At 36.5% G+C, this 22,776-nt stretch overlaps 1 protein-coding gene across 1 annotated transcript in view; it reads left to right on the forward strand.

Moving 5' to 3' along the window:
• Window positions 1-272: 272 nt before the first annotated feature.
• The window catches only part of LOC145671160 (heat shock protein 70 B2-like), a 47,594-nt gene continuing 25,090 nt past the window's right edge, over window positions 273-22,776 (forward strand). Inside the window, exon 1 of the mRNA XM_081739995.1 lies at window positions 273-685. Within this exon, the coding sequence (XP_081596121.1) occupies window positions 521-685 (165 nt within the window). The 5' untranslated portion in view covers window positions 273-520. The remainder of the gene's footprint in view (window positions 686-22,776) is intronic.

The following is a 22,776-nucleotide window of genomic DNA, read 5'->3' on the forward strand; positions in this document are numbered from 1 at the left end:
CCTTACGAAATTACTGGCTACGACACTGTGTTGTATCTATTTATTTCATCTGAATGACATCTTCCCAGGGAACAAAATACTAAAGTATAAATCACATCTATATAAACGATTATATTACTGAATTTGTTTCTCAATACAAACTAAGAATGTCAGTCCCCTTTGAATAATTTATCACAACTAATTTGTTTAGATGGAAGGCACACCCTCTTTTAACATTTTGCTCTGTGAACTACAAAACGAAAAGACATCTAGCACATTTATTAGTCTTTGCTATCAAAGCAGTGGAATTGCATGTGTTCATCAAACAGCCAATCAGAAAATGAGAGTTAATGTTTGGGTAAATCTGAAATCGGTTGTGTTAAAAATGTAGTCACGGTATTCTAGAACTTACAGAGCATGTTCGATCGAATTTGTCTGCACTTATAAAACGCCGGTGGCGATGTCGTCCTCCGCGATTCCTGTTGTAGGATTCAGAGAGCACGGAAATCGGTGACACGGCATCCATTTTCAATTAACGAAGATGGTCGCAATAGGGATTGATTTGGGTACCACATATTCGTGTGTGGGCGTCTGGCAAAATGGGAAGGTTGAAATCATCGCTAATGACCAAGGAAACAGGACAACTCCCAGTTATGTGGCTTTTTCAGATAACGAAAGGTTGATTGGGGAAGCTGCAAAAAATCAGGTAGGTCGGTTTTGAGTATACATACGTGCATAATAACAGTCTTTAATCAGACATCTAAGTTTTACATCACTGAGTCTAAACTATGAAAAATAGAGATTACGTTACCTATACGAATTGTTTCTTGATTCATTCATTTTTTCTTCCGATTTAGTTCGTGTAAATGCACCACTTTACCGCTATTTACTTGTATGGTCTTATGATTAAAAATTAAATGAATTAGTTTATACAATTAGAAAGGTCAGTACATTGCTGTCCGATTTCACCCAAGATAGTTCTTTATTAGCAACTTTTGCGATCATTGTACAGTATTTTGCTTGTGTTAATAGGAAAACATAAAGTTGGTTACTAAATTTTTACTCAGATAATACTTGAATTAGAATAATAAAGGATGAATGGGGACACACAGAAACTTCCGCTTTTTTTTTTCAAAGGGCAAAATACCGACACAATCGAAATCGTAAATACACAGATCTTGATTTACGTACATAATACTTTCATATAAAACAACAGTTATTGTATAACTTTATTAACTACAATAAATATATTAAAACCTATGGATAAAATCTACCTTTAGAAGACCAAATTCTTTTTCTTTAAAAAACATAACGTTTTTGCTAAATATAGCCTGATTTTGGTAGGTTAGGTCAGGTTAGTGTTTCACGGAAAGTTTATACTTACCTTCACGGTTTGTATAGATCGGCAACCGCTTCTTTTTTTTTTTTTTTTATCTAGTTTTGGTCCTTCCTGGAAACGTTCCTTCCTCCATTACACACATTGCATTTTTATTTTATTCACCTCACAGATTACTCACATATGGATAAATTCTAATTACAGGGAGCCAGATATTTTTCCTAAAAGTTCACACTTTTGATAACTATAGCTTTTTGATCTGAAAACGAATTCTGTCAAATATCATTCCATGTGTTGTATCTTCTTTTTTTTTTTTTTTTTCGAACACATGTATAGTGTACTTTGCCCAACACTTCCTTTTTCCCCATTGCACACACTGTATTTCTATTCCATTTACTTCACATATTACTACTAAGAACTCATTTCTCCTGCAAGCTTTGTTTTTTATACTTTTTTGGGCCCCCGCAGTTAGAGTTAACCCATCTAACGTTTTGACATGTATTTCACTCGAATCTTTTTTGAAAATTCAGAAAGCCTCCCCTACAGACGCGGTAACTCAGAGAAAGAACACAAACCTCTGGTATAATGGATCCCTAGTTCGACCAGCAGCCAGATGATTTTACGGTGACAACTTCGTGTCTATGAATCTTCTTGGGATTCTCTCTCTCTCTCTCTCTCTCTCTCTCTCTCTCTTTATTTATTTATTTATTTATTTATTTATCTCTCTCTCTCTTTAAATCATTTTATAAACTTCTATTATTATGCACACTTGTTCGTTTCCTGTAACTCATTGGGCATAGCTATAGAAGGTTTTATTAAGGACCGGGACTTAATTTAATTTTCAATAAAGAATGAGTTACATATGAGCTCTTTGCTTTGGTGCCTGCTTACACGGAAGATGGTGACTTCCGAGAGAGTGTTTCGCGTACAGCTCATAATATCTCATGAACACGTAGCGTTGCATAATGCATAGGTATCAAGGAATTCAAGCCTATCAATCAGGTAATGTCTTTGGGAGTCGTACGAAAAATGAAACGAAGTCTTTAAGTTTTACGTCCCATGATTATGCCGGCTAGGCTAAAGGAGACGGTGATGATACGAAAGGAATGAGCTGGTTGAATGAAGTAAGTGGGAAGAAAAGGAAAAAAACTGCAAGAAAACCTACGCACACGATGTTTGTCCACCACAAAGTTCACTTGGTGCGAGCTGGGATTGAACCAAGGACCCCATGCACTAGAAGTGAACTCTCTACCACTGAGCTTCCGTGGCCCTAGAGTCGTACGAATGACAGTGATTTATAAATTATTCCTTGTATGTAACCTAAGCATATAGAAGTTTAAAATGATCAAGAATTGTATATTTTCTCTAAGCAGTGAGTTTAGAATAAATACCGATAAGTTTCATTTCTATGGTTAAACAATTAGTTACGATGTCAGTTCCAAAATATTAGTTGAAATTACATGGAAAATTTATTATCTGAATATAAAATAGTCAGCCGAAATTTGAAACAATTTTATGTTAACGTTTTAAATTTGACTTATTTTAAATCCATATAATCCAATAAAACGACTGAGCGTTTTAAAATAAATTTTTGAGCAAATAGCACTGTCCTCAAGACATATTTTTATGATATTATTTTAATTGAAATCCATATTCTGAGAGAAAATGAGAGCTCCTTCGTTATTAAGCAGTTAGCGTAAGGGCCTTTGGCGTGGAACTCATGCGGTTCGGATACCACGTTAAACTATAGTCCACGTCTCATATAGAATCGCTGCATAACGGAATGATAAAATAAACATAAAATCAAAATCAAATCTGAGGGTAATGAAGGATTCAAAATGTTTTCCAAAAATAGAATATTTTAATTTTACGAATCTCTCAAGAAGGAGATGAACTTGGCATATAAACTGACCAATAAAAGTAAATTAACATGATCCAGCATTCTCGAAAATTTCCCTACTAAGGAAGGGAAGGGGGGAACAATTTTTATTTTAATTTCTTATTTTGTATTCATAAAATAGACAAAGTAAGCATCCTTAGGGAAAAGGGGATTCAAATATATTCCATAAACAGATCATATTATTCTCACAGGACATTTCAGCTAGTTTGTAAATATAAATAGTGTACATATACATAGAAATTGTGTAATCTAATTACATGCAGCGACCCTTAGTTACTGTTCCTTACCCATTTTTTGAATGATATATACTTTTTTTATCAGTAAAATTGTAGTCAAGCTCGAAATCAACGTACGTATCGTTGCTTTGAAATGTTCCAAATATTTCGAAGCACACCTGAAAATGAACAAGACGCACTAGAACGCCTCCTCGCACAATTTCCAAAATCCTGATCTAATGCCAAAATTAGTTAATGCACTATACAATTATACAAGAGCAAATCAAAAGGAGTGTATCTAAAGTAATGAGCAGTTTTACAAAATGAGTTTTTGTAATATTTGGGACACTTCTCCCTTTAGGAGCAGGATTTTCTCAGCTCTGGCATGTTTCAACTTACGTTAAACAAGAATCTTATATACTAAGTTAAGCTCTGCTCGCTTGAGAGGTTCATAAGATACTCCATTAAATTTGACACAAATTTGAAACGATCTCCTTCGTGGCTTAGCGGTTAGCGTACTCACCTTTGGCGTGGGTGACCCGGGTTCGATTCCCGGCGGGAGCTCATGTGGTTCGGATTCCACGTTAATCAGTAGGTTCCGTCTCATATAGCCTCGCTGCTGAAAGGGACGTTAAAATCAAATCAAACAAACTTGTAACGCCTTCACTCCTTAGGATATTAATTTTAATGAAAGTGAAATGATAAGCACTCGCCCCGAACCAAATGTTCGCTATGTTCCAAAATGAATTTCAAACGTCATCAGGTAATTATGAAAGAAATGAAATGAAAATTTAAGTTTTCATTTCATTTCTCTCATAGTTAAGGCCAATGGCATTTTTATATAGGACAAAAAAAGTTATAGAAATTGATCTCCTTAACTCTTACGAGGACATAATCTAGTGTCACTACTGCTTGTAATTCTCAATACCAAAGATATATTTGTTCCCTTCTAGTATTTCTGAAAACTAACGAATACGTAAGGAAATAGGCTACCGGTATTGTTTTAGTGTTATTCACCAAAGAACTAAAACATTTCTCATTCTGTTATTCAGAGTTTCTAAGAGTTTCTAAAAGTTTCTAAAAGTTTTATACACGTGATTGTTAGCCAAGTCTGGCATCAAGCGCACTCAAGGTATAGTTGCCGATCCTGGGAGGAGGAGATCACAACTTGCCCCCAGACTCTCCAAAGTTTGCTTGCGCCCTCCCAGGATTTTGGTATCTTTGTTTGAAACTTTGCTTAAATATCTGACAACAAAAGACATACCCGCATGGGTCCCCGCCACAGTTTTACAGAAATCGGCACAGCATAAGGAATAATTAACTCTGGCCATTCAAGGTGAGATTTGTAAGACTCCAACTTTTAATTCAACCTCACATGATTATGCTTTTTAGGCTAAAGGAGACGGGTGATTAATGAAAATAATTGTTATGAAATAATTATTGAAATGAGAATATGGGAGGGAACAGGAGAACCCCAAGTACATCCACGAAAACGATGTTGTTCACCACAACTCATTTGGCCTGGAATTGAACCAGGGACCCCTAGCATTAGAGGTCAATGTTCTGCTACTGAACCATCGTGTTTCCCACGTACGAATCTGCTTTAGTCTAAAAGAGACAATAAATGAACTATGATAATGAAGTTGGTTGGTTGATTTGTGGAGTTTAGCGTCGTTTTTCACCACCAAAGCTATGAGATATGGATTTCCTGGTCAATATGCTATCAAAATAACATGAGCGTCCACCGGGAAATCGAACCCGGTCTCGCGCATGCTAACCATGTGAAAATACAATACCTAATACTCAACTTCTGAATGTGAATCGGATCTGCGATAGAAAGGTTGTTTTGTGACTAACCTAGTACCTTAGACAACTGGTCATGTCAGTTATCTCCGCAATTGTGGTATTTAACTGCGAAAATGAAGTGACCAAGTGATTAAATGCTTTCTGCTTCACAACTTCACATAAAATCGTGATATTTTAAAGAACATCAAACTAGTCAACGTATTAAAGGCATATTTTTGAAAAGGAGCAAAAGTTTATATGATGGGCCACAAGTACTTTCTGGGGCATGGAACCTCTCGTCCGATCCCAGCTTTTGCCAAATGACTGTGGTGGACAAATACCGTATGCATGGATTTGCTCGGGGTTCTCCCGTTTTCTACTTTCGAAGTTCCGCCATTATCCATCGCATCATCTCCCCTAGCCTAGGGGCATATTCGTGGAACGTTAACTAGAAGAAAAATGTTTATACAATATCTTAGAATATAATGTAACAAACAATTTAAATCAAATCTTACGGGGAAAATTTAAAGAAATATCTTCACGCCAAATTCAAACGAACTTAGTTTCTGAAAGGCCCAATGCATTCAGTAGCATTTAGAACATTTAGTAAATTCACAAACCGGAGCGGCATTCTAGTCCACTTCTTGCCCTATCATAGTCATCTTATTTATGATAATGTAATGAACACAAACGTATGATATAAAACTACACTAAAATTACATTTTAAAAATTACGAGGCGCATGTAAAAAAAAAAAAAAGCCGAGATTTTATTTTTTAAAAAAATAACAAATTATAGAAGAAATTTATTATGACTGACTAGCAGCGTTCACCCCGCTTCGCTGCGGTCACCCCGGAACGCAATAAACTTTGTTACTTAGATAATTTTTACTTTTTCGCTTTCAAGTGATATGATAAAAACCATAGAAGATTGCAGTAAATGTTAACATTATATCGCCTGTCATTTATGTTAACCCGCCCCGCTTCGCTGCGGTCACCCCAACCCGCCCCGCTTCGCTGCGGTCATCCCGGAACGCAATAAACTTTGTTACTTAGATAATTTTTACTTTTTCGCTTTCAAGTGATTTATAGCGCCTGTCAGTTATGTTAACCCGCCGAGTCACAGGGTCATGCGGGTTGCATATAAATACGTTTATTTTTATACCTATGATGAACTAATAACAAAGGATTTGTACGTATGGACACCTGAATGGTCAATTATCTCAAGACACTGGTAATTGAAAATTAAAGTGATATGATAAAAACCATCTAGGGTCCACATCCTAACAACCCCCCAAAAATGAAAGAAATCGCTTCAGCCGTATTAGCGTGATGAGCGGACAAAGGATTTTTTGTACGTATTGACACCTGATTGGTCAATTATCTCAAGACACTGGTAATTGAAAATTAAAGTGATATGATAAAAACCATCTAGGGTCCAAATCCTAACAACCCCCCAAAAATGAAAGAAATCGGTTCAGCCGTATTAGCGTGATGAGCGGACAAAGGATTTTGTGCGTTCTCTTTTATATATATAGATATATTTTTCGACGTAGACACTGTGAATTTCCAGACATTTCTTGTAGAATGACACAGCTTCCGTTTACCCTATGTGTGAAAATCTGACACCTGAGAATACAACCAGCCCAGAACTAACGTGTTGAACACTTTACTGTAATTGAAACGTTTCGATGCAAGCCCCTTTTTCAAACGAAAAAGAAGTCGCTGGGGAAGTTCGGAGCTGTAAGGGGAATGATTGAATTGTTACCGTCGAAATCTTTGAAGTGTCAACAGTACGAGCAGTTGTATGTGAATGGGCGTTGTAATTCATTCAAGAGATCAGAAGAATTTCAGAGCGTAGAAATCCTCTCCATCGATTTTCGATGGCACGTCGCAGTTTACTCACTGTTTGGCAATACATGTCTGCGGTAATTGTTCATCTTGTTCCAAGAAATCCACAAGATTCACGCCCGTTTGCTCCGAAACACGGTTGCCAAGATTTTGTGAACTGATGATGTTTGTTTCAATTTCTTCGTTTTAGTCTAACCAAAATACCGACATTGCATTGATTGCTAATTCAACTCCCCAGGGGCGTACGATATCCAGGTTTCATCCCCTATCACTATGTGAGAAAATAGGTGATTCCGATCCTTCTCCCAGTAGGCCAAAAGATAATGTGCACCTGTTATTCTTTGCTCTTGATGAGCGTCTGTCAGTATTTTTGATAGCCCCTCGCACACAGTCGGTGATAACTCAGCTTGTCAGTCATAATTTAATGCACTGGTTTCGGAGACACTTCTGAAAGCTCTTTTGGCAAGTTCAGTCATTGTGAACCGGCGATCGGATTCCACTTTCTCGTTAATGAGTTCCGCCAGATCGTCCGTCTGATCGGCTACGCCTACCACTTAGAGGTCTGCGACCTTGGCCCAACAAGGCCCGCGGGCCGGACTCGGGCCTACAAAATATATATCACTTCGGGCCAGGGCAGTAAATTTTTAAATATATAACTGTATTTCTCGGGCCTAACTTTGTAAATATAATGTACAACAATATTTATTGGAGAGTTCTTTCTGGAGAATTTTAAAAAGAACTGTAAAATTAAACCTCTAATTGCTGTAAATAGAAATACAATTTTGCGTTATATCTAATTATTAAGTTTCTGTAATTCGGGCTTATTTCGGGCTCATTTTATTATCACACGAGCTCGGGCTGGGCTCAGGCCTAAATGCTAAAACATATTTCGGGCTCGGTCGGGCCTTACAATATAAATTCACGGGCCGGGCCGGGCCCGTGCAGACCTCTACTTCTACTACACTCATTGTCATCAATAATTCAACCTCCTTCCCTAAACCCTCTGCACCATTGCCTGACCTTCCTTTAACTTATTACTTCTAGCCTGTAATTCGCACACAATTTCCGATGGGTATCAGCTGCATTCTACCCTTTGGGGTAAAGAAATCGAATGACGTATCTCACTTCATATTTGGCGGGATTTTGTATTACGGCAGTCATTTCATTTTACTGCTACTTGCACGTACGCAACTCAACTCTGAGGCTTCTATCTCTGTTGTAAGCTCAAGAATATTACGGCATGCTTCTGCAGATGATAAACTTCATCAGTGTTGCCAACCCACATAAAACTATTGTTTTCTTTTTAAACTTGCGCCTCGTACCTATTTTCATTGTTTAAATTGACATAAATTTGAGAGAAGATAGATTGAATTTTTATTAGTATGACTCTTATAGACAATCAATGAACATGGATAAAATGGAAAATTCAAATTTCCATAGATTATAAACAAAAAATTTCACTTACATTTGATCTTTTTATCTCAAGTATTTAATCTGTCCTCGTATGAAGTACTTAGAACATTAAGTGATCTATCTTGAGTTTTGGTGCTCACTTGCAATCTTCTTTAGAGTTCCAAACAAAGCTACGTGCAAGTATTGGAAGTCCTACAGAACGGTTATAGCCGTCCATCCGTCTGTTTGTTGACAGGAGTGTCAGAGCAAAAACGGTAAGATATGTCGGGAAGGAGTTTTGTGGAATATTCCTATGCTCAACAATATATTCCATCTCCTCCATTAAGTCTCTAATTAAACCGGAAGTGATAGAAATTAATATTTCCTGCTTTCAATGTTGACGGCCATAGAACAAAAACAGTAATATATATAGCGACAAGCGGATTTTTGGATTCGATTCAAGGTTTCCAGAAAATAAAGCATCAGTATCCGTATTACTCTGAATGGCAACAATTTACTCCGGTCTCAGCATTGGTTTCATACAAGAAGAACCAGGCCGGTAGCCAGCTCAAAAATGTAGGGGGGGGGGCGGTAGAAGTTAGGGGGCCGATTCAACCATATTTTAGTTTATTTGCAAAACCTATCGTGAAAATTTTAGAGGGGCGGCCCCTCTAGACCCCCCGTGGATACGGGTCTGGGAGAAACTATAATAGATAGCTGCGAAGGTTTTCTGAAATATATTCAGCGCCACAAGAAAATATGTTATCTACCTTTAACATACTATTTAAATCGGAAGTGGTATAAATTTATCAGTACTTCAGGTTTAAATGTTGATCTTCATACAGAAAAACTATAAGACATACCAAGAAGCAGGTTTCTGAATCGATTCAGCATCCCAAGATTAGGGTCTATGTCCTCCGTTTACTCACAAGTCAAACTGGAAGTGGTAGAAATCAACAGTTTCCGGTTTGAACATTGACCACCATAAAAGAAAAACTGTAATAAATAGCGACATGTGTTTTCTTGATTCAGCATCTCAAGAAATAGTATCTTCACCCATAGTAGTCTACTAAAACGGAAGTGGTTAAAATTCACTACTATTCTGGTTTCAATGTTGATCTGCATTGAAAAAAACTGTAATAGACACCGACATACTTCTTTTCAGGAATCCATTCAGCGTTTCAAGAAAATATACCCTATCTATCCGTAACACTTGATTGAAACCGTAAGTTTGAGAGATTTACTATTACTTCAATTTTAATGTTGATCTCCATACAGCAAAAAGAAAAAAAGACATCGAAAAGAATATTTTCATCGGTTCGGTATCCCAAGAAACGAAGCAACACCTCACTTAACCCTCTATTAAAACCGAAAGTGATAGAAATCAACTATTTCCGCTTTCAATGTTGATTGCCCTAGAAATAAAACAGTAATAATAGAAGCGAAAAGCAGCTTTTCAAGAAAGGAAAGATCTTCATTCCTATTACTCTAGTAAAACAGGAAGTAGTAATCCCTTCTAGCACCGAGGCTAATGAGACAGATTTACAGTGGATTCCGAACTACTAGGATGCGTTGCAAGTTTTCAAGGCTCTCCCACCTGGAATAGATTCCGGGACCCCATACATAAAGTCGCGCTAGCTACTAGACCAGCGGGAGTACTAGCTTATCGCTTATGTCGCGTGGTCATGCTGTATGTCGCTTTCATGACGATGAAAATGTAGTAACCACTAACAATAAATTCTGATCTAGAGACCTGACATATGCGTTACGGTTATACTCATGGGCGGAGTTATGGAGGCATGGGGGGACATTGCCCCCAACTTTTGATAAAAATAAAAATGCCATCTATAAGATGCCCACCTACCAAGACCTTCGAGACCGACCAAAAGGTCTGTCCCCCACTACCCCCTCAGCAGACAATTCCTAGCTCCGCCTATGGTTATACTCTTTTCTGATCAAACTATTGCTGGTCACCCTAGTTATCGGTAATACATATTATTTTCACCTCTCAACGATAGCTCTGCAAACTAAAGGTCATTGAAAGTTGAAATTGTTCTTTGTTAAAAGAGCAAGAGATAGAAAACAAAGCGTTGTTCTGAAGAGGCGGTATGCTGTGTACTTTTGATCTCGTCAACACTTGGCGCTGACTAAAACAAAGTAATAGAAATAATAATAATAATAATAATAATAATAATAATAATAATAATAATAATAATAATAATAATAATAATAATAATAATAATAATAATAATAATTGATTACAAAGGACACATTGTTCGCAACACAAAAGTCGCTAGATTTGTAAGTCGCTAAACCATCATTTTAAAATCACCAAAGCAAGTTGCCAATTGGAAAAGGGATTCATTTTGACGCTATCGAGGAAATTGAAATCCTTAGATTGAGCGATTTTCACTAATTGCAGCTGAAGGTAATGTTGCTCAGGAGTGAAAAGTGCATTCTTTAATTCAAGAGGAGAAGAGAAATTTCTCTAGTCTTGTGGGCAACCCTAGTTCATAAAGTTTTAGATCTTAAGCATTGTTTTAAATGAAATGAAATGAAATCTTTTAGTTTTACATCCCAGCCGGCTAGGCTAAAGGAGACGGTAATGATGAGAAATGAATGAAATGGTGGAATAAGGAAAGTGTAAGGAAACGGGAGAACCCCGAGAAAACTCACGCACACATTGTTTGTCTACCACAAAGCTCAGCACGAGCTGGAATCAACCAATGACCTCATGCACAAGAGGTGAATACTTTACCACTGAGCAGCCGCAGCCCCAAGCACTGTTTTAGTGTAACATGATCCATAGTATAAGAGCTATAAATTAATAAAAGGATTGTTCGGATATAATGAAGAGCATTTATCGACGTTTACAAATACGCAATTCATTGCACAGTATACTCCAATTATAAATATGGTTTAAAATATTGTTATATCATACCATTCGTGGATATCTCGTGACGCGGAAGGATTTTGACAACTTCTAGATGAAATTTAACAAAGAAAATTAGAACATAAATTTTGCAAATAAATTTCAAAACGACACTAGAAAAAATCGAGACGAGAGAAGTTTTTCCGAGAATTAAGACAAGACAGAGTTCCACATGAGACGTGAGTTCTACAACAACTTATGAGACGAGACGAGAAAAATCTGGTTTCTCGCTTCGTCTTGTCTCGTGGGAAACACTAGCCGGAAATTATAAATCTATGTGTGTCTATATTGAATTCACATAGTTTGGGAAGTCTATCGTAATTTCACAACTGTAAAGCGAAACTCAGTTTTTTTTAAATCTATCACTTTTTTAGACATCACAGTTTTTCTAAGGGTTTATTAACAATATCACTTACTGTCAATAATTGATTTCCTCTCACATCGTTTAAAGGAATTTTCACATCCATTATCCCTTTCGAGACAGGGTCATTTTTGAGTTTTCGTAGGATTTCAGTTAACGAATTATAACTCAAAGACTATGTACAGATTGATATAGTTGATACCTTGAAGAAAAATGTAGCAATTTTATAACGTAACTTTGATTGCAGTGTTGTCAACGGGAGGGAATTGTAGGGGTAAAAATTCACAAACAATTCCTTAACTGAATTTTATTTATTTATATTGGAACTGGCACCACTGTTGCCACATGGGTCCAAATCATCTCAAAAAAATTCTTTGATGTGTGGACAATGCACAGTGAAACTCTGAAGTCGTTGGTTGCCATACAAAGACAAAAAGAAAAAAATTCTCTCTTATCATACACACGAAATTTTGACACTTTTACCGCCTCAGACGCAAAAGTAAACAGTTATGCAGGGTTAGCACCTTCCCTAATTATCCTATTGAAACTTTTTTTCGTTTGTTCCAATATAGCCAACAAGAGGGAAATTAGAGAGGCAAAGTGCGATATTTTCCGAATTTTTCTCTTAAAATCGGGAATTAAAATTTTCTGTGCCCTGAGACACTGCTACCAGACAGACGCAAACTATCTTAAAATAAACTTTGGTATCCCTCTAATATATCCAAAAAGTATCGTGACGATATCTAATAAAGTAAGCTTATCATTTAAAAAATCTCATTCTACCTGAAAAAAACACAATTATCTTTCTACTTTGAGAACAAGGTCTACTGTAAACCTCAACTGTACTTCCCCTAATTATCGTATTAAAACTTTCTATGGCGTTGTGTAGAGCAAACTGATGTTCGACTGGCGTTAGTTGATTTTCGTTCGTACGTATAGGTACGGATTTATAAACATAAATTTCGAAAATTTAAAATTTTTCTACCCAATATAGGGAAATTTTAATTTCCGTAGTTGACAACACTGATCGCAGGATGGTCTAATTGGTCTCAATAATTAGGTATCCATACGAGGTATGTACCTGACAATTCCTAAGTAGATTTCTCCAAAACAAAAGAAGTTATAGGGAAAAAAGAAAAAATGGAAAGTGGAAATTTGAAAATAATCGAATTTTTGAGTTTAGGCTCAAATTTGAGAGGAAAATTCAACATTCAGGAAAAAAAATACCACCAGGATAAACTATGGTCCAACCATATTTGGCATAGAAAAAATCATTCCGATATCTTAATTAGTGTTCACACAGCAGAGGATTAACTAAGTGACTACCCTGCATGAGTCATTTTCAAGGTCGGTCATGTAACGGTTATGTGATCTTAAACCTAAAAGCGGGATAAAACCATTCTTCGAAGTCTACCCCCCCCCCTCCCACGACAACGATTGTCTTAATCTATATTCAAAATATTTCTTAATTCTGTGGAACTCATATATGCTAACTTGCAGTGTTGCTAAACTTAACTAATGTTCTTACTATGCTGTCATTCTACACATATTTTTTTGGTTTTTGGTTTTCATTGTTGTTTGAACTATCGAAGTTTTCGCTGATTCGTAACACCATTTCCAGTTTCTTTTACCCCTATATTTTCGGCAAGATTGTGTATAGACAGCCATAAGCTTTAATGAAACCAAAAACAATTTAACAACTCTTTCTTCCTCTCTTTTCCTCTCTCAAATACCCATAATTCTTAATTTATCTATACATTAAAACAAAGAATTTGCTGAGCTCCTTCGTGACTATATGACTGGTGTATGTGTCTTAAACGCGAGACTGGGTACAGAATATATGGGCATTCGGAGAAACGAGTATGCCGACACAACCACCAAGAACCCCGCATTGACAGATGTTGCACTGGAGTACTCTCGTGCACAGACCTCTGTAACTATTTCGTCCAACAGATGCGCTTTCATTAGCAAGCAGCTTGGAACCTGGAAAATGATAATAAGCTTAACCCAGTAAAACCCTTTCTGGGTAATTAGCTGATGTCGTCACATATTAACTGCGTGATAAAGTGATCCTACCTAATTCGCTTGCGTATCGGACACTCTAACACAACGTTTCTCAACGTGAATATTAGCAATCCGAGAGTGCGCTTCCGTTTCCAAACGGAACACTGGAACAAAAAGAACGGTAGATATTAAGAATCATTTGATGGAAGGGATATAAGGGGAAAATAATTGAAGCCACTGTCTGGTTCTTATACTGCTTAGTCCAAGGCTTAGGTTCAACCTTGTGAATGGGTGGATTGGATGACGATGACGAAGGAGCTCAGGACAATCATATTTAGCCAAGGGGGCGCTAGGCTCAAAAAGGTTGAGAATCACCGATCCAACACGTTCTTATTCAGCGCATGGCGCTAACCATCCGTATTGTGAAGACTGTATCGTGCCACTGAGTATTCGGTACATTCTTGTAAAATGCCCAGAAAACTCAGACCTCAGAGAATGCTTAGAAATGTCTGAAAGTCAAATACCAAATCTGGTGTTTGGTGACCACATTCTGTATTAGTCGAGAAATTAAAATAGGTAATGCAGTCTAACGTTTTCTTAGATTTTTCATGTTATGTGTTATTAATATCACTATTTTTGAATTATTTTCTTGTTATATTTTATATTTTGTTCTTTTAGTATTTTTACGATCTCTGTTTTAATATGTATTTTTGTTGTTGTTGTTGTTGTTGTTTTAATGTCTCCATTTGTAGTACCTTGATTTCAAATCCATCTTAAGCAGTTTTATTATAGATTTTTAATGTGTCAGCCATTGGTCTTCTCATGACAAGAACAAATAACCTCGCTTCTGACGGCCTCATGAAACCATATTAATTCATTTAACGTGGGAGGTCTAGATCCGATTGACAGAAGGAGCATATGTGGTTCGAATTCCACGGTAAGCTGTGGATCCACGTGCCATATAATCTTGGTGTTGAAAGGGTCATTAAACTTTAATAATGCAATGCCATACACAGTGGTGCCCACCCCCCTCATGTCCATGACGCAACCCCCCCTCAATTGTCTATCCGTAGGTGTTCTTCCATGAAAAAAAAAACTTTTCGATTAATTTTTACACCCCCTCAAACATATTTATATAGATTTTACCCCCCCAAATATTTCAATGACGCAGTTTGCGTCATAGCCCCCCTTGTGGGCACCCCTGCCATATAAAGAATTTGCTATCTATTCATCCCCTGCTCGAAACACATTGCAAGGAGCGAAAAGAAAAGAATGGTTGACAAATTAAGTTCCTCTGAAAGAAAAGTAAAATCGTTCACACACATATTTTTCTTCATTTCGAAGAGTTGGGTAAACATTGATTGGGAGTAGACCCTACATATGCTCAAACTTCAGTCTTCACTCGCGTAGTTTGTAAATTTAAAGTGAGTACATTCTAGACTATAAAAATATTAGGTGGATATATACCGTATAGTCCCGTAAGTTCTCTCTGATTTTATCAATTTCATCAACCGTTACTTAACCCGTTTTCCATCAACAGGAAGTATTTACGGTTAATTTTTGTCTTGCACCGCGTGAAGTACTTTGAAATAGTGACCAATTAGCACTTAATTTGTTCAGCAGGAAAGCTTTACTTGAGAGGAAATATATTTATAAAAGCGTACAGTACCATTCGTTTTCTAAAGCGGCCGTATTCAACTTTTAAATGTCTACTAACAGGTAAAATATAGGGGGAAAGCTTTGCCGATCGGAGAAGCAGAAAAACAAATGCTTTGGGGTATTTAATTTCCTGTGTACTTACATTGCTTTCTGTAATTTTTCATTAAAAAAAAAAAAAAAAAACTTTTTCTCCAGTTGACACCTTCTTGTTGATGTAAAAATAAAGTTGGTACACACAACTTTATATCTAAAAATTAAACTTCTGGTGCAACAGCCCTTCGTGGACCAGGACCTACCAGTCGGCTTTGTGGCGCTCATGCATTCAGAGCAATGTGTGGTCAGCTCATTGGCTTCCCTCACCGTTAATGCTAGCCTTCTAGACGAGTTCGTTACTTCTTTTTCAAGTAGCTCCACAAAACCCTGAGTGGACGCCGAAATGCCAACACCATCTGGTGAATATAAAAGGTCACTAATCTTTCTTCTAACCAGAGCCGACACTGCTTGACTTACCTGATCTCACGAGAAACGGTATTTTAACGTGGCTAGGATATTTACCACAACTTTCCATCACCTCGTTATTTAATCAAATTAATTAAATTTTCGAAGGTTTCGATAAATACTTACTAGCTTCTTCCAATTAATACAAAGCATATAAACACAAAAGTACTAGGCTGTTTTTCTTTCTCAGAACAGAAAATACACGTATGCTAATATTGGTTCTATGTTAAAATTATAGACCGGTAACATCGATGGTCATTGAGTTTTCCATTAACTTTGCACTTGATTACTTTACTCAGTCAGTATAGTAATCATTAATCACTATACCGTGTTAGTTTCACTTTTTATTTATTTATTTATTTATTTATTTATTTATTTATTTATCTATTTATTTATTTATCTATTTATTTATTTTTTGATCAGAGAGAAAAATCAGAGAAAATATCGTATCATACTTTAGATTTAGTTCGATTATCTACCGATTTTTTATTAATTCCAAACACTCTAAGTAGAGGATTCTATAATGTCAAACTGTTTTAATTTTCCTTCTTAAAACAAAGTATAGATGTAGGCTTACGTCTGGAATTAAATAACTGTAGTTTAATTTTATAAAAACCTATTTATGTTAAATCGAAGAAAATTGTTTTCATTTCAAACGTTTTTTCTATTTAAAGTCCCACGAAAATGGGAGAATCCCGAGAAAGCCTATACACATGTTGTTTGTCCACCATAAAGCTCACTTGGCAGAAGCTGGGACAGGCCCTATCCAGGGGGATCTAGGGCTCCCTCCTAAAATTTTCACAATAGGCTTACAAATGAACTGTAATAAAGTTGGATCGGACCCCCTAACTTCTACCGTCCCCCTTCCACATTTTTGGGCTGGCTACCGGCCTGAGCTGGAATCGAACCACGGACCATTAGTACCAGAGAAAAGTGCTCTGGGCCACCGAAACTCCTCCAAACGAAATAGAAAACCAAGTTGGAAATGTGACTGCTCAAACGGAAAATAACGGATATAAAACGCATATTTCAACGTGTGGCAGATATGATAAACGTGAAGAATTTTATTATTATTATTATTATTATTATTATTATTATTATTATTATTATTATTATTATTATTATTATTATTATTTATTTTTATTTTTATTTTTATTTTTATTTTTTTTTTTTGAAAATAAAATTACGGTTCATCTTAAAAATAAAACCGTTATGAAATACCATGTGTCGGATTTCTTTTTTATCTTGCCAAAATCTAGCTTGAATAGTTTGGTATGTATCAGGATTTGAAATCACAGCAGTCAAAGTGGTGGGGGAGCCAGGACTGGAAACAACTTTTCACAGTGGAATGTTTCGACAGAGAGAGTTCATATATTTGAACAGCCATAGTTATTAAACTATGCACACTAACCACCAGTTAACCCATTAATTATATATGAAGTAGTAATTAATTTACAAACTTATGACAATAGTGTCACTTTATTCACCCTTTCACCTCAAGTAGGTTATTAGAGGGGGATTAATAAGAAGATACTTCACTCCTAATAGTTTGTCTGTTAATAGGCGTATTCACAGATACTCTTATTAATAGAAGTGGCTCTGCATAACTCTTAATAAGCGGTAATTTAAAAAAAAAAAAAAGATTCATTATGATTTAGAAATTAGTTTATATAACATGTCATATGTAGGCCTAAAGCAAATACTAACACACACACAAATATATATGTTGTACTAACACACACACGTGTACTATGTCCCGAATTAAAGCCCCTTGCTCAAGAAATTTCTAGATCTGTACCCCTAGGACATACAGTATATTGATTTTTCTTTCGGGTTAAAACCAGAGCAAAACAAAGCAGAACTCTGACTTCCTAAGAACAGAAAGTGAAAGCAAAAAATTGGATGACTCTACTACAGACTTTCGATATTAGTTTTAATCGACTTTTAATATATATATTGATATTAGTTTTATTATATATATATTCTCGTAATAACTGCAGCGTGTCAAGATTCAATTTTAAGAAGAAAGAGCGAGACAGCTTAGTGCGGTAGTCCTTATCTTTCATTTATTTATTTTCATTCTGACATCCATTCAAAGGTCAAATTCATTCTGAATTTTGAATTTCGCAGCAGATTAATAACTTATGCTTACCATAACAGAAGAAAAGATTGTTTAAACGTGCTATTTTTCCTATTCACCTCAAAATGTATGGATCAACCAATGCTTATAGACAGTATAAATATTTAAAAGTTAGAACTTGTGCCAACAGAAAATATGTTATTTTAAACAATCCTCGAATGAAGTTTAAACCATGGCTGTTGGTATGTGTGTTGTTCAACCGTCCCTGAGTTATTCACGGTCTGACAGCAATCGTTTCAGAAATAATGGTAGCTTATTGAACTGGCTAGTTCATTAAAATTATCAACCATTGTTCTTGTATTAGTTCTTACTGTTTATTAATTCTTATTATATATGCAAAATAGTAGTGAGATCACCACTCTATCCTCTCTTATATCTGCCTCGACAAGGAATATGACATCATATTGCACGTGCAGTCCAGTTCGTATAAAAATCTAATGTAATTCGTAAATTCGGTAGTTTGCAATGTTATATAATGAATCACCTTATATTTTTTCCAGTACTCATACCAAATACGATACCTAAGATGTAAGTTCGATAACTTAGGTAAAGAACTGAATTTTTAACAACTTTGAAATAAATGGACTTTCATAATATGACGAAGGATGTTAAATTCGACGTATAGCACGATTATCGAAAGCGTATTTATTGTGAATTTTTGTCTGATATTCTAATAGGTATTGTAGGTATTAATAGATATTTTAATAGCTTATTGAAACCACAAATCTCGATATAGCTATAATATTTATAATTAAACTACGACAGTTTATCTTATTTGGATAGAACCCAAAGCATAATATGAGAACTGAAGGTTTATATTTCACTAGTAAATAGTACCTAGCTCTCTCATAATATAAAATATACAGTAAATATTAACTTATTTTATTTTGTGTGATCGTTGTTTTTCATAACAGAGTTTTCTATTTATTTCAAACTAATACATCTATAGTCATTTCCCCGTTCTTAGAAGTTATAAAGCATATTAAAGCAAAAATAGATCAAAACTAATCATAACCATTATCGCTCTTAACTGATCTTTGTGTGGCGTCACTGGTTTTTCCTGCATCTGAATACCGTAACACCAAGTACCTGTTCTCCAAGGACAGAAACAGATTCGCATGCAAGGAGTCATGAAGAATGTAATATTTTTAGTTTTTGAAACAAGGAGCTATTGATTGAGATGAGCTTCTTCTATGAAGCGCATCCTCTACGTAATTTCCAGCTGAAATAAGGAAAAAGACAATGCTTTGTCCTGTAAAAGATTTTTGAAATTAGTCAGTTTTTAGAACTATTTACGTTAATCTGTGGATTCCTAATCTCCCGGGCTATTATTACTTTTATTTTTGAGGGACAGCAGGAGAGAAAAATTTTTATATTTTGTGTAATTAAGCAACACCGAGGTTATGAAAGACAAGACCTGTTCTAACGTGGCTCCGAACCACAACTGCTGCTTGATCCGGTGCAGATGGTGGGTGCACACACTATCATGCAAGATCAACCCTCACTATATAAGCCTTCCCCACCACCTCTCTCTCACTCTCTTCCAAGAGAGCTGGATCATAAGACCATATCGGTCCCGGCAGAAGAGAAGTAGAGTAATGGAGGGGAAAAAAGCGATTTCGCGATTTTAATGGTGTATAGTCCTAGTACAGTCGCCTAGAGATCATCTCCCATTCAACTTATCCAAACCAAATTTTAAATTTAAGTTGTTTTTTTTTTTTTTTTTTTAAATTAAGATTCTCCAGTAGAGAGTGGTCGAATTTGCTTCCTATCTTCCAAAATAAGGATCGTTGAAAAATGAAAATAAATAATAAAAAAGAGAACCAGCCAAAACTAAAAGTTCATCCTGCTTCATGAATTACGATAGTATAGTTGATAAGGTGCCTCTCAAACAGCGCCATTTTACATTTGCTTCGGGAGGACAAGACTTTCCGATAGAAGTAGAATTTCAAGCGTTTTCATTACTATTTTATTATGTGTGGCCGTGCATTGTCATGTTTAAATACGGCGTCCGCAGCTGTCTGAAATAAAAGACAGGCAGCTATCTATTATTCCTTGCCTTCTAGAACTTGTCTATTATAGCGGTCACTATTTAGGTTACCTTCAGTATACCCAATACTAAGATTGGGTGTTTCATCCAAACGGTGCTAAACACCACTAAACCTGTTGTTTGGCAGCTCTGATGTTGGACAATAAACGTAGGTAGATTTGTTTCACTATAATAATGTGTAAAGCGTATATATGCACAATAGGACAAATTAAAACAGAATTCGTTCGAAAATATTAGAACGTCTACCACTCAGATAGGGTCATCAAGTCTAGGAGGCTCAGGTGAGCAGATCATATAGTCAGGATGGAAGAAGGTAGGAACGCTTTCAAAGTCTTAACTGAAAGACCAACCGGTAAACGACCATTAGGAAGACCTAAGCGCAGATGGGAGGACAATGTTAAGATGGATCTCGCAGAAATAGGAATACAAAGAAGATACTGGATCAAGTTGGATAAGTATAGAAGTCAGTGGAGAGATTTTGTGAACACGGCATTGAACCTTCGGGTTCCATAGGCCATAGAGTTACTTAGTTACCCCTCAGCACACCAACAAGAATGTTTGTGTGTACGTTGTCATCTGATGTGTTTTCAGTTCTAATTCAAAGGAAGGTAATGTAAATACCAGGATTGTAGACATCAGTAGATGCTACCGAACAGTTGACGCATTTAAGCCCACTCCCGTTATTGTGTTCCAGTGCAAATTAACACTGACGACGTTGTACATTCCACTACAGCCAGCGGATAAGATGTCTATTACTCCATGGCGGGGGCGTGGCCACATTATCCAATTCACTGCCTAGTTGTCGCTGCTTTCAGTTGTCTTGTGTTCATTGCTTCCACACATACACACATTACTGTCTCGCGATACGCCCTGTACACACTGTATTTTCGTGAATTGAGAAATCCCTTCTCTATCGCTGCATTTGAACGCACTGGCCTGATTATATTGCGCCCTTTGAGTACTTCTTCTCCACACCTGTCCTGTTCACTTCTTCCCGAGTGTTGCGTGCCCTCTTCGCTGGTGTTATGACACACTGGTGTCCTCAGTGCACATGGTCTTGGATTTGATTCCGGGTGGGAAAGCATTGAATATATTGCAGTAATTTGAATTCCAGCTTGAAACGTAGATTCACTTCTTATATAGCTTCGGTTCTGAAAAGAGATGCAACACTGCAACAAACAAACAGACTGAGTGCTGCGTAATGCGCCCTTCGTTGTACTACTCTGTTCATAAAAGCGAGAAAGCTGATGGGCCCGTGCATGCGTCATCTCACTGAAATTGTATTCGTTCGCACATCATAGTCTCATACATATCCTGAGAGTTTGGATACATTCTCTTAATCTCTTCGCCGCATTGCAATTTTCACAAACGGCAGTATATAACTGAAAATAAAAAAGTTAATGTTTCAAGTGTTTTTAAATGTCATGCAAGCTTAAATCTGTTCATGTGAATAATTGAGAGCCAAAGAAGGTCATGTTTGTCAACAACACTTTTTTCAACCATATTCTCATGTTTCTCTATGATCTATACCTAGGTAGAGGAATTTTATGTTAAAGAAGTTGTTTCGTGGCCAGCATAACCGTTATCAATACTCGGGTATCAGTATGGTTTCGGATTGGATCCCTGATAAATCACAAGCCTCAGATTAAACGAATAGTAGCTTGGGATCCATTCTAAACATTTGATGCCCCATCTCTTGTAGGATTGACAGCCCTCACCGCTGGTCTAGTGGTTAGCGAATGCGCCTTTGGTGTACATGACCCTGAGTTCTACTCCTAGTGCGAGAGTTTAGTCGTAATTTTAACTGTCCTAGATATTTCAATGTTCATGTCCCTGTCGTATTAAGTAGTTTTTAAAATACTCATAAGTGCGTATTGTACCTTTAGTGCACGTAGCCCCAGGTTCGTTCGAGTGGGAGAGTTCAAAAAATTTAATGTCGCAGTCATTCACTTACATTAATTATGCATCTACTTTAGCCTGTAGTACATGACTCTGTAACGTTAAAGTAAAAAAAAAAAAAAAAAATGATAAACTTCAAATCAACTTCAATGAGCTTTAAAGCCCTAATCTATTCACTGTAAATTGGCAAACTTTACTCTTTATCAGTTTCCATAGAATTAGAGGTGGCCTACTCTGGCTTTTAAACATTCATACGTTGGGAACTATCAAGATTTAGAGCTCTCTGAAATGGTCCTCAATAGTACCATTATGTGATTAAAATGAAACATATTCTTAATAATTCGTGGGCAGAGTAAATGGAAGTTGTTCGAGTAATGACAATCCATTCTTTAATTGGGAATGGAATGGCCAAACACGAATCGCAAAAATGGCTAATTGTATAACTTTGTTCGTGAGAAGCCAGTGGTGCCTTCATGGACAAAAACCGAAATACGTTCAACAATAATATCAACAACCTCAACGCGCGACACCCGGTGACCTGGTGACCGACAGTGTCGTGAGAATACTGATATCGCATATTTCGTGCAACTAGGAATGTGGAAGCCAGACGAGTACGGAGTACAATTGATCGAACACATCAGCAGCCGTGTTGGGTGAGAGTGTTAGATATCTATCAAGTGAATATGATGTTACTATCAAAAATGTCCGAAGAATTTTGAGCAGTAAGCGGTGGCACCGTTACAAGTTAACAGCTTCAACAACAATATCGTCCGAGAT

This window comes from Thermobia domestica, chromosome 15 (assembly GCF_964235325.1).
Source record: "Thermobia domestica chromosome 15, izTheDome1.hap1.1, whole genome shotgun sequence".
NCBI lineage: Eukaryota > Metazoa > Arthropoda > Insecta > Zygentoma > Lepismatidae > Thermobia > Thermobia domestica.